The 12,857-nt window shown below is 48.1% G+C and overlaps 1 protein-coding gene across 3 annotated transcripts in view; it reads right to left on the bottom strand.

Annotated features, from left to right (window-relative positions):
• FLNB (filamin B) overlaps positions 1–12,857 on the bottom strand; it is a 135,808-nt gene that overhangs the window by 81,044 nt on the left and 41,907 nt on the right. For all 3 annotated transcript variants that reach the window (XM_060109288.1, XM_060109286.1, XM_060109287.1), the window contains exon 2: positions 1,624–1,872. In XM_060109288.1, coding sequence (XP_059965271.1) covers positions 1,624–1,872 — 249 coding nt within the window. The remainder of the gene's footprint in view (positions 1–1,623; positions 1,873–12,857) is intronic.

The following is a 12,857-nucleotide window of genomic DNA, read 5'->3' as shown; positions in this document are numbered from 1 at the left end:
AGAGTGGCTCACAGATCTCAGGAAAACAGTTTACTTACTGGGTCACTGGTTTATTATAAAAGGATTCTACTAAACGGAATAGATGCATAGGGCAAGGTGGGAGAAGGGGCAAGGAGCTTCCACGTCCTTTCAGGTACACCATCACCCCAGGACCACCACTTGTTTACCAACCGGAAGCTCCCCAAACCCCGTAGCTCAGGGATTTTTACGGAGGCTTCATTACACAGGCTGGACTGATTAAATCACCTGCCATTAGTGGTTAACTCAATCTCTATCCCCTTTCCCCTTCCTGGAGGTCAGGGGACAGGGGAGAAAGTTCCAACCCTCTTGTCACTGATTGGTTCCCCCAACATCCAGCCCCCATCCTTTGGGGCATTCCAAAAGTCACCTCATTAACAAACTCAGGCATGGCTGAACAACATGACTACCACAGCTATTTTCGCTTAGTAAATTCCAAGGGTTTTAGGAGCTCTGTGCCAAGAAAGGGGACAAAGACCAAACATATATTTCGTATTATAAGTTACAATATCCCAATCCCAATCCTGGATATATCTAAAAGACTGACCTAGCATCCTGTGTACTTACAACATTCACTTGCTCAAAGGCCTGAACCTAGAATTATCTCAAAAACCTTTGTAACCACAAGAAGTATAGGACTGGAGTAAAAATCCCCAGGTTTAAACTGGAAAGAGGTACCCTAAAATGTGTCTTTGCTTGGAAGCAAGAAAGAGGGCACTGGGAAATGAACTAATGCTGAGCTTTGAGTTACTTCTGGATGAGCTTACAGGCTCTCAAGGAAGACTGGGGCCTAGAGCCAGCCCTCCTTCCCTATCCAGTTGACACCAGCTAGTTGAGCGTGTTGAGAACCCCTAGCTTACTTAATACCAATGTGCTCAGCATATACAGAGCAATCAGTAAATGGAAAATATGATTATTAGGGCAGATTTTTTATTAAACACAATTTTGGAGGTGCACATAAACACAGGCTCTGGTTTTTCTATTGAGAGTGTATCAGCAAACTCTACCCATCAATCTAAACCCTCCAGTGAGGATAATTACTACCTTGGTGTACATTCAACCACTCAGAAACAGGAGCTCATCAAGGGTGGAAAAGACTCCAACTGGATCCTGACCAAGCACTATTTCACAGCAATGCAGCAAGAAAGGGTCGGAGAAAGCCATATATAGTCAACCCAGTGGCTGACAAAGACGGGTACTTTCCACTCAATAAAAGTGTTTAGATTTTCATGCCAAACCACCTAATAGGGCACATGTTGAAGCCAATGGGAAACTAGGCACCAACTGTGGAAAGAGGGAGAAGAAGCAGGACTTGGGGTCTGGAAGCCGAACTCAAGTTCTGCTCCAAGCATGAAGGCCTTCATTCAGAATTTGGGTAAATAATTCAATGCTCAAACAAGTCTATGGATGGACCTATAAGACCTGCCATCAGAAAGGCAAACGGAGCCATTTTTCATTCCTTTAGTTATCTTACAATGGGCTAAAAACCAGGAGAAATACACCAATCACAGCAAACCTAGCTTTCCCACCCAAAACCAAGAGGTTTAGGGGTCCACATACCCCACCCCTCCGGAAGGGATGGCTCAGGCAGCCATTGGCACTTACCTGGAGCACAGCTGTCTACCAGGGCTCCCAGGGCTTTGCCATCTTGCCAGTTCTGGTTGAAGTTGGTGATGGGCAAGTAGGGGATCTTGTTCTGAATCCACCCCAGCAGCCTCTGCTTTGGCGTCTGCTTCTTGGCATCGTCATCCCCTTCATCCTCCCACACAGGCATGGAGATGGAGTAGTGGAGGATCAGCGTCCACACCAGGCCCAAGATGAGCTTCAGGTTCCCATCCACGATGGCTTTGCTGTCTGAGCAGAGAGACACAGGCCTGGTCAAGCCTCTGGGTTGCAGAGGTATGATTCACACTCTTTATAAGAAAGTAAATGGAGTCCTCAACTGTTAGAGAACCACACTGAGCTATATGAGAGTGAAGGGATGCAATGCTGGCATTTGCTTCAAAATACTTAAGGATGCGAAGAGATGAAATAAGATTCCAAAACGTTGTTAACCAGTGTCATTGGATTATAAGTCCATGAAAACGCATTATTCCACTGTCTCTATTTTTACATGCATTCGAAATTTTCCATAATAAAGAGTTTTTTTTAAATTTCAAGAAATCATTTCAGAAATATAGACAATAACAAGAGGTGGCTGCATTCCAGAGATAACCACCTGTTAACCTGGCGGTATACTGTCTACCAGATTGTGTGCACACACATGTGTATGTGTTTGCTGCCGGAATTTATATTATACTATAAATTATAGTATATTATACTATAATATAATTTATATTCTACTATATGATCAGTCTTGAAATCTTTCTTTTCACTAATCACTAGGTCCTAGATATCTTTTCCCTATAAAATGTTGTTTCTGTTTACACCCCCATCTACATGTTTAAGAGGTCATTTTCTCTCAGATCTCACAAATACTGGGTGTTATCAATCATTTTCCTCTCACTTCTCTGACAAGTTAGTCATTCATAAAAGAAGACTGTTAGTTAGCTTAACTAACAGTTAAGCTAATCTAATTGGGCAACGTGTTGCCAGGAGGATAAGTGACTGGCCAAGGGCATGGCCCCTTTTCTAGTCATCCCCCAGCTTAACAGGACATGCCCTGCCGCTGGCCAGCCCCTTCTGGAACTCTCACGGCCACTGGTTTCTACTTCCCACTCCCCTTGGCTTCCCTGTGGCTCTCTGTCCTCTTTCCAACCTCCATCTGCACCCATCAAGATTCAAACATTATCTCCAAGATATCTGTCTTTCTGTCTGTCTCTCCATTTCCTACACCCTAAACAACCTTTGTTACAACCCCCCATTCGGCCAGGACCCCAAGGTGAAAATGTCAGAATCATCTTAGACTCCTCCTCTAAAGCCCTGGAGCAGTTCCCACAACAGTTCTCTCCCCACCTCTTGGCAAATCCTTTTCTACACTCTCCCCCCAAATATGTGGCCCCTCCTCCCCTCTCTGCTTCCTCAACAGCCATGAAGCTCCATCATTGTTCACATAACCCGAGAACCATCCTTCTAGTCAGGTGCCCCTGTGCTTCCCCATTCACCAATGGTCCCTGCTGCCCAGGGTTAAACTCTTTAGACATGTAGCACCTTGAGAGACCTACACAACCTCCACCTGGCCTACTTTTCCACCCTTGTCACTGCCACCCACCACACTCCACATTCCAGACTCCCCACTTCTGGAGCACAACTTGCTGTGAACCCCCTGGACTTCTCCACTTCTTCTGTATTCCCTATGATGACAAGGCCCTTCACCCCATCCTCCTGCAGGACAAACCCCAGATCATCATTCAAGGGCCAGATCTAACAGATGGTGAACTTCACTCCCATCAGCCTCTGTGTAACCACACCAGAGTCCTCTCATGAGAACAACCATTCATTCCTCAGCCTCCCCCCCATCCCCACTCCTGGGCTGCGGGCTCCTGAAGGGGAGTAACTGGGCCTTCTTCATCTTGCAGCTCCCCACGCCCTGTCCCTCCCTCCCACCCACCCACCGCAAGCCACCTGAACCTTGGTTAAACACACGTCAAACTGCACTTAATGAAACCCAGCTACAACCACATGAAAAATAAACTCACATGCTGTTAAGGAGTAAATGGCATGCCATTCAATACTGAAAGGGTGAGGCTTTTTTTTTAAATCAACCTGTTTATTGTTAGGTCCTCTTATAAGAAAAAAAAAACCCTCCTAAAAGCCCACACCCAAACCCACAGAAAACAAAGGTAATTTCACAGTTGCAGGTCAGTCATAACAAAACTTGATCACGTAAAACTGGACAGCATAACGATTATCATGAACTGGCCAGTCAAACACGCTAAATTCGAGCAATCCTCACTCAAAGTTAAGGTGCCCAGGGATTTTCTACATAATGAACTGTATAACTAACTTTTAAGCAGGACTGTCTGCATAACTCACAGGGCCCAGTGACAAATGAAAATACAGGATTCCTTGTCCAAAAAGTATTAAGAATTTCAAGACGGCAACAGCAGAGCATTAAACCAAGCACAGAGAACCCCCCTGAGCACAGGGCTCTGTATAGCTGCCCAGGTCGTGCAACCATGAAGCCAGCACTGCTTCTGAGGTCCTGTGGTCAAAGGAGTAGTGATGTACACAAAACACTGAACCCCTGCACAGAATACAGGTATCCAAGGAATTCATTCTGCTAGACCAGCTGACAGTCCTTGACCGTGCCTGAAATTTTAGGATTAGATGCCCTGTTACGAGTGTGTCTTTAAAGTGCTATTGATTACTGAGTTACTACCTACCGATGGTAAAAAAAATTCCACGTCAAACCATTTTCCATGCCGGTTTCCTTTATTCAGCCTAAGGGCAGAAGAGCAGTCTTCAGAAGGGTGAGGGGAGATGGGGGGAGAAGCAAGGCGTGTGAATGCTTACTGCTAATCCGGGTAAGGGGTGGACCTGGCCTCGTCTGGTCTTGCACCAGGCAGAATCTGAACAGGCCAGAGTCTCATCCAGCCACAGGCATCAGTCTGCAAGGCTCAAACTTCCCTGAGTTACATTTTAAATGCTTTTCGAAGGCAAACTTGCAGATTTCATCCATAAATCAAAACGTGAAACCAGTTTGCTCTATTTTTACCCAGCTTACACATGTTGGTTTAAAGGAATGAGACATGAGTCTTTTTCAAAAAGATTTGGGGGAAATATGACCCAGTAAAAGTCTGAGCCAAATTTATGAAACATACAATGCCCAGAACTTCTGTTTCCAATGAATTCAAGGTGGGTGTCCAAACGGGAAAGCCCCCATTAAGGTCTCACTGGGATAAATGATACTTTCATTCTGCTATTCTACGAAGCTGTCCTCATTCCAAAAGTGATTTTGACAGGTGAAAGTTCAAATGCTTCACCAAGCTCTTGGAACAATAAAAAGATGGCGACTTGCCCAAAAGGCCTCCCCATTCCCACCCATATGAAGTAGGAGGCTCCCCGAGCCTTGAAAATGAAATGCTACACACCGTCACAATGTCCATGTGTAACCATCACAGCAGACTACAGAACTTTCAGCCGTGAGCGTGCTCTGTGATGTTTACATCGAGTGTAAACATGGAGCAGAGACGGAAGGAGGAAAAGGCCAGGTCAGCTTGAAGCCTCTCGGGCAGGATTCCACCTTCCTGAGTTACTGAGGGCCTCTTTCAGGAATAAAATAAGCCAATGCCCACCATGCCTGCCCGACCTCCGAGAATCTGCTTAGATTGTCGGGGGTTGGAATCTGGCCACAAGCTTCTCCTCCCCAAATTCAACCAATCACAATCCCCATGTAACTGGTCCTGGCTCCGGACAACACTGGCCCTCAAACCACACACACCTTCTGGAACTAATTAAAATTAGCCCAAGTTGCATACAAGTGAGGGCAATGGCTCCCCCCACCCCCGCCAATAGCTAGAAAGTTAATCCAAGCTATTACAAATTCTAGGATGGGGTGTTTTCACATCCTTTCAGCACATGAGTTTCCCAGTCCTGTTAAGCAGCATTCTGGAATGGGTGCAAGTATGGGGGTGGAAACCAGCTGCTTTTAGGCAATTTTCAGCAGCATCTTAGAAACATCTCCATTGTGGACAAGTTCCCCGCCAGGTAAGAGAGATGGTGATCTTTTACCTCTCTCTACTTTTACCAGGAGGGCTGGACCCGCGCAACCATCGGTGTTCCTACTCCGTTCACGGGGTCAACCTTCTCTCCTGGCTGTTGCCAGGGTGTCAGGGGTTGGGGGCCTGGGAGAAGAGGCCTGGGGGGACACCATCCCTCATTTTTGCTCTTCTGGCTAAGGACAGCAGATCATATTGCAGCTGGCTGCTGGGTCAGAAGCAGCCAACATGTGGCTGTAGGAATCCAGGAGAGGCAGGAGTTTCAGGAAACCTCCTTCCAGTGTGCTTGGGGACAAATCACCAAGGCCATACTCTGCACTATGACTTGGCCGCCTGGGGAACAGGCTGCCACACACCCTGCTCCCTGTCCTCTCTCTGTTACCCTCTGAGAGGCAGTGTGGCAGACTGGTCGCAAGAACGGACTCTGAAACCAGCAGCTCAACTAGGTAGGCCACTTTACAATCTGCTCATCCTCACTGAGCCTCGTTTTTCCTTGTTTCCCAAATGGGAATATTCATAGTCATCACCTTCACAGGGCTGCTGTAAGGAGTAGGTGGGTTAGGAAATTCTAATAGCCAAGCACACTGCCTGGCACACAGCAGGCGCTTAATTACCCTCTTCCCTCCCTTTCTCATTCACCTAATATCTGAGTACCTGCCATGTGCCACTCTTTCCTAGAACCAGAAGCCCAGAAGCTTTATTCCCAGTTTGTACGCAAGCAGGAAACAAAAGGTAAGAAAGTACCTTGTGAATTAATGGGAGGATAAAATGTTCAATATGTCACTTCTCTGAATCAAGCAATTCATTCCAGAGGTTAGGCCTGAGACTCCCAGAGAGGAACAAAGAACTGCCCAGGAGCAAAACTACTGATAGGGCTTCCCTGGTGGCGCAGTGGTTGAGAGTCCGCCTGCCGATGCAGGGGACACGGGTTCGTGCCCCGGTCCGGGAAGACATGCCACGGAGCGACTAGGCCTGTGAGCCATTGCTGCTGGGCCTGCGTGTCCGGAGCCTGTGCTCCGCTCCACAACGGGAGTGGCAAAAAAAAACTACTGATAAGTTATCAGTACCCTCCTGAAAGAGAATATGGTACAAAGAGCAGCCCACGTGAGCCAAGGATCTGGCCCTCCTTGACTTCCAAGCTTCACCTTGCCCCAGGCTCATCCTTGATCCCTGGCCTCAGCCCACTTGGCCCAGAACTCTCTCCCCAGCTGGCTAATGCCTCTTCTACATCCAACTCTGTCAAACTAGAACAGGTCCCCTATTAAGTGCCCCTTCGAGGCTGTGTGCCCTCCTTTCAGTGTAACTACAGCTGTGCTTAAATAATCCCCTATCGGGAATTCCCTGGTGGCCAGTGGTTAGGACTCGGCGCTTTCACTGCCGTAGCCTGGGTTCAGTCCCCGGTCCAGGAACTAAGATCCCGCAAGCCGAGTGGCACGTCCAGACAAAAAAATTTAAATAAGCACCTGTCATGTCTGCCTCCTCTGCTCAAGGTGTCAGCTGCGCAAAGGCAGAAACGGACCATTGAGCTTCCCGCTGATCCTGCAGCCTGGACACCTGGCTGTCTGGGGGACAGGCTGGCACAGGCACACGTCCCTGCCTGCTGAGCTCCAGTGCTCTATGAGGGGCAGTGCTCCCTGTGTAGAGTGTATGCAAAAAGTACAGGCACAGCCCTTTCCGGCAGGGTTTAAAGTGCTCCAGACTGTGGCCACCTCTGCACCCCCAGCAGGCAACACAGCACGTGGCACAGAGGGCAGGTGGGAGAGGTGAGGTCCTTAAGGTGCAGGCTCTGCAGGTATGGGCTCCGCGCCACCACACTGGTTGTAGGACCCGGCCAAGCCATCCAACCCCTGGGCGCCTATAAGTCGAGGATAATGTTGGAACAGGAGCACAGGGCTGCTGGGAAGGCTAAGTACGATAACACACCTCCAGCACTCAGACCCCCACTCAGTCAGTTTTTGTTAAATGCTGGTATTGTTACTATTATTCTTACCACCAGTGACTTCAACATGCTTTTGTCAACATTGAGACAACAAGACAGAGGCAGAAGGTAAAAGGAAAGCTTAGCAGTGACAGGTGGTGACCTGCAAGTTTGCGCTGGGGCTTCCTGTCAGCATCGATTGTTTGCAGCATTCCGTGCAGAGCTGCCCCAAGGTAACCCCGCACTGCAGCGCTCACATCACCTGGCCCAGCACCACGTGGCAGCCCGGTGCTCACTGACATCCCAGGTCGGCTTGGCAGTTTCCCTCCGTCCTGCCTCCTTTCCCAAGCTGAACAAACTATGGTTGAATTGTCAGCCAAGAGGGCATCCTGAACTGAAAGGAGATGGTTTACCACTTTCCTCGGTTTCTCAGTCAAAACCAAGCCCAGGGACTTCCCTGGTGGCGTAGTGGTTAAGAAGCCACCTGCCAATGCAGGGGACACAGGATTGAGCCCTGGTCTGGGAAGATCCCACATGCCGCGGAGCAGCTAAGCCCGTGTACCACAACTACGGAGCCCGCATGCCACAACAACTGAAGCTCACATGCCTAGAGCCCGTGCTCTGCAACAAGAGAAGCCACTGCAATGAGAAGCCCGCGCACTGCAACGAAGAGCAGCCCCTGCTCGCAGCACCTAGAGAAAGCCTGTGCGCAGCAACGAGGACCCAATGCAGCCAGCCAGCCAGCCAGCCAGCCATCCATCCATACATACATACATACATAAATAAATAAATAAATAAATAAATTTATTTTATTTAAACACAAAACCAAGCCCGGGGGCTTCCCTGGTGGCGCAGTGGTTGAGAATCCGCCTACCAATGAGGGGGACACGGGTTCGAGCCCTGGTCCGGGAAGATCCCACATGCCGCGGAGCAACTAAGCCCATGCGCCACAACTACTGAACCTGCGCTCTAGAGCCCACAAGCTACAACTACTGAGCCCACATGCCGCAACTACTGAAGCCCGCACGCCTAGAGCCTGTGCTCCACAACGAAGAGAAGCCACCGCAGTGAGAAGTCCATGCACTGCAATGAAGAGTAGCCCCCAGTCGCCGCAACTAGAGAAAGCCCGCATGCAGCAACAAAGACCCAACACAGCCAAAAATAAACAAATAAAATAAATTTATTTTAAAAAAAAAAACAAGCCCAGATGCCACTTGTTCCCGAGGTCATGCAGAAGCCCATCTCAGTCGGCTGCCCAGCACGAGAGTCACATTTCTGGGGGCGCAACAGTCCTTGCATCCACACAACAGAGGATGAACTGTGCACTTTGACCACTTGGCAGGATGAAGGGGGCCAGGCTGACTTCTCCACACATACCCCTGCCCCTACCCCTCCGGCTCAAGGCTTCTCTCCAGGGCCTGGAAACAACAATGGGCTAAAGAGGACAAGACAGACTTTTCTAACCAGGTGACTCACACCTCTAATGACTAAAGGATACCATGGCAAAGTCTACTCTCTAGCCACTAAAACCCTCCCTCCCCTTCTCCCAGGCACGTGGCTTCCTGCTAGATGGCCCCGCAGTCTCCCCAGTTCGGTGATGCGGTTGCCTCACCAGTGGACAGCAGAAGGAAATGTGCCACCACGTGGCCTTGGGCAGTGGGTGGGCCTCCTCTGAGCACTCTCCCCACAACAGCCAGCCAGAGTGCCTGGCACTGCAGTCACTGAGCTGTGACCTGTCCCAAAAGAGGCCAGGCAAGGTGATGGAAGGAACCTGGGTCCCAGAATAGGGTGCCCCGCTAACCTGAAGCCTGAAAAAAGCCACTGTATTTTTCTAAAAATCTCTTCGTTACGCCAGTTTAACCATAATAAGAGGATGTTCTGGGCCTTGAAGACCTTAAGTCACATGGGCCTATTCTTATTTCTGTCAGTAAGATAAAATACAGACCACAATAAAATAAGGGTGGATCGGGGCACTGGGGTCAGCTGGATTTCCGATTCTTTTCCTTGCTCATGAACTACTCAAGGATGACAAAAGAACTGTTTGAATTAACAAATTTTACATATTGCTATGTCAGGTTTCAGTTAAGAGAGTTCATTTGGAAGGCCTTTTCATGTTAGTAATTTTTCAAGAGTTGATACAATAGACCAAGGATGGCAAGTGGTGTTGGCACATGAGGTGAAACTCTTTCACTGGGTTGAGAAAGATTCTGAGGCCCTATCTGGTTTCAGTGAGGAAGACTGCTGAAATGGATTACCAATGCCTGCCATAAACAAGGCAGGGGGAACAGAGAGGCTCAGATTACTGTGCAGATTAGCAATGCCTACCCTGGGCACAGCTTGAGGAATGGTGACTGGGATTTCTTTGCAAGAGAATGGAGTAAGCATTCCCAAATCCCTGATTTGAGATTTCGTTTATAGGTCCATAACACGTTCCTTATTCATAACCCCAGACTTCAAATTTTTTGCTTTGCCAGCTATTGCTTCTGTTCTCTCTCATTTGCCGGACTTCTGCCAAGAATAATTAGAACAAATTATTTCATAAATATCTTATTTTTATTTTGGTACAGAGTTTTTGGTGGACTTTCAGACCATAGATACTGTGATGGTGCCCTGTTTCGTAATTTATCCCAAACACTTACTTTCTGGTTAAGAGGTATCCTTTACTTAAAAGTTGCATTTATGGGAATTCCCTGGCAATCCAGTGGTTAAGACTCCACGCTTCCACTGTGTGTGTGTGTGTGGAAGCGAGGGGGGGAGCGGTGGGGGGGGGGGCAAGTTCAATCCCCGGTTGGGGAACTAAGATCCCACAAGCTGCACAGTGTGGCCAAAAAAAAAAAAAAAAGTTGCATTTGTATCACCCAGTAGGCTTTCTTTTCAATGCCACTTTTGAAAAGTTACCACTTTTGAGAATTCCTTTATATCCAGCAACAAAGTCCGCTGAACTAAATTAAACGGGTATAGCAAAGGGCCTAGGAAATAGTCTCTTCCCACTTACTATTAGTGGGAAATCCCTGAAAAGTTAGAAAAAGGAATCTAACCTTGTTAGATAGGTTAAAGAAAGAAGGAAAAAAGAGGGACTTCCCTGGTGGCACAGTGGTTGAGAATACGCCTGCCAATGCAGGGGACACGGGTTCTATCCCTGGTCTGGGAAGATCTCACATGCCGCGGAGCAACTAAGCCCGTGTGCAACAACTACTGAGCCTGTGCTCTAGAGCCCGCGAGCCACAACTACTGGAGCCTGCGCACCTAGAGCCCATGCTCCGCAACAAAGAGAAGCCACCGCAACGAGAAGCCCGCACACCGCAATGAAGAGTAGCCCCCGCTCGCCACAACTAGAGAAAGCCCACGCACAGCAACGAAGACCCAGCGCAGCCAAAAAGTAATTAATTAATTAGTTAATTAATTAATTAAATAATAGAAGGAAAAAAGAAAGGTGCATCAAAATGTATCTAAACTAGGTTTTTTGACCCCAAAGCTGCAGGTCCCTGCACTAACTGGTTGCATTGCTGCCTCACGGTTCTTCTGGGTGACCAGCAGGCCAAGGGCCCCAGGGATTCCGGAGTTTGACCTATGAGTCAAGGAGCCCAGAGTCCAGCCACTGGGAGGTGCGGGTAAACCCCAGCATGAGCTCCCGAGGCCTCAGCATGGAGGTGTCTGTCCCTCACTCACAGCTTCCAGCCACAACGCTCTGAGAACACGTCCAGCTGAAATAATAAACGCTGGCTGTGAATGGAGGGCCTTGTCACCTTTTAACTCCAGCTCAGTCTGTCATGTGGCGAGGCCACCTCATCTGAAACACAGCTCACTGTCCATGCTGTGCACACATGCACAGCCCACTGGGAAGCCCACAAGGAAAGGAGTAAGGGCAGGAGGAACCACAACTGGGAAAGACTCCTAAGCACCTCCTCTCCTGACATCAACAGCAGCCAAAATATGACAGCAGCTCTCTCTTCCAGACCTCTCCTCTGGGTCACATGCATCACCGCATGCAACCCTCACAGCAAGCCTATAAGGATGGCTTTTGTGGTTAGTCCCATTTTACAGATGAGAAAACAGAGGCTCACAGAGGTGAAGCCATCTGCCAAAAGTGACGTAGGAGAGCCTGGATTTAAACCCAGTTCTCTCTGTTGCCAGAGCCCAAACTCTTATCCTCCCTACTTTTCCAAATACTCACTACGTCGTGACAGCCCCATGAGGCAAGTACAGTTATGACTCACATTTTACAGATGAGACTGTACACAGGGACAGGACCCACCCCCGGGCAACACGGCCAGTAAGCATCTGTGTATGGGAGGGGAACCCAACAGGGCTTCTGAACTTCTAACAGCCCCAATCACTCCCAGGATCCCTAAACTGCCATGGTTCTAGGAGGAAAACACGGTAAATGGACAGCATGGAAAGTGACAGCACAAGACCTGGGAGGTACAAGCCGGAGTCAGAGCTGGATCATTTTAGTCTCCTTTAGTCTCCTTTGTCTCAGCCATGACTTGCTCAGCTTCTACTGCACCCTAGGAGCTGGGGATTCTACAGATCATGGCCCTGGCCCTGCATCTGGGAGGTCCTCCTTGCATGTACCGCTGCTCGGCAGGGGAAACTGAGGAAGATGGGAGAAGACCCAGCTCTGCTCTTATTTACCCAAACCTATTAACATATGTTTTCCCTGGAAAACATAAATTAGGACATTCACGTACTTGAAAGCTCACTTTATTCATCTGTTCTTGCATCCAACAAATAACTTCCTAGCTGCCTACTGGGTGCCAGGCCCTGTACCTAATACAAATTACAGTTTCAAGTAAGAAAATAAGCTAAATTGGCTTTAAAATATTCCACAAAGAGATACAGCATTATTATAATGTAAACCGGCATTATCCCACAAGGCAAGACACTGAAGATCTCTTACAGGAAAAGAAAAAAAAAACCCACAACTTTTTGCCTTTTGTCTCTCAGGCTAGGCTATGTCCCTTGAGGGTTCTTTTTTCCTTTTATAATTAAGAATAAAAGTTAAAAAATAATAACGATGATGAACAGGATAGGTATTCATCCTTCTACTGCAAACTTGTAAAAGTTGAGCCTTGTTACAAAAATCAGATCAAGGTGACTTCCTCAGTCTGAAAGGGGAGAAATCAGTTTGCATTTTTCCCCCGGTACCTCACCTCATGTTACAACTCATATGAGCCTGTTATAGAAATGGCAGGCTGCCCAAAGATTGTGAAGTCATAAAAGGAACAAAACTCCCAATTTAAAGTCTTGAATGGGAACCA

The sequence above is a fragment of the Mesoplodon densirostris genome, chromosome 10 (genome assembly GCF_025265405.1).
Source record: "Mesoplodon densirostris isolate mMesDen1 chromosome 10, mMesDen1 primary haplotype, whole genome shotgun sequence".
Lineage (NCBI taxonomy): Eukaryota > Metazoa > Chordata > Mammalia > Artiodactyla > Ziphiidae > Mesoplodon > Mesoplodon densirostris.
This window is presented reverse-complemented; position numbering and strand designations above follow the sequence as displayed.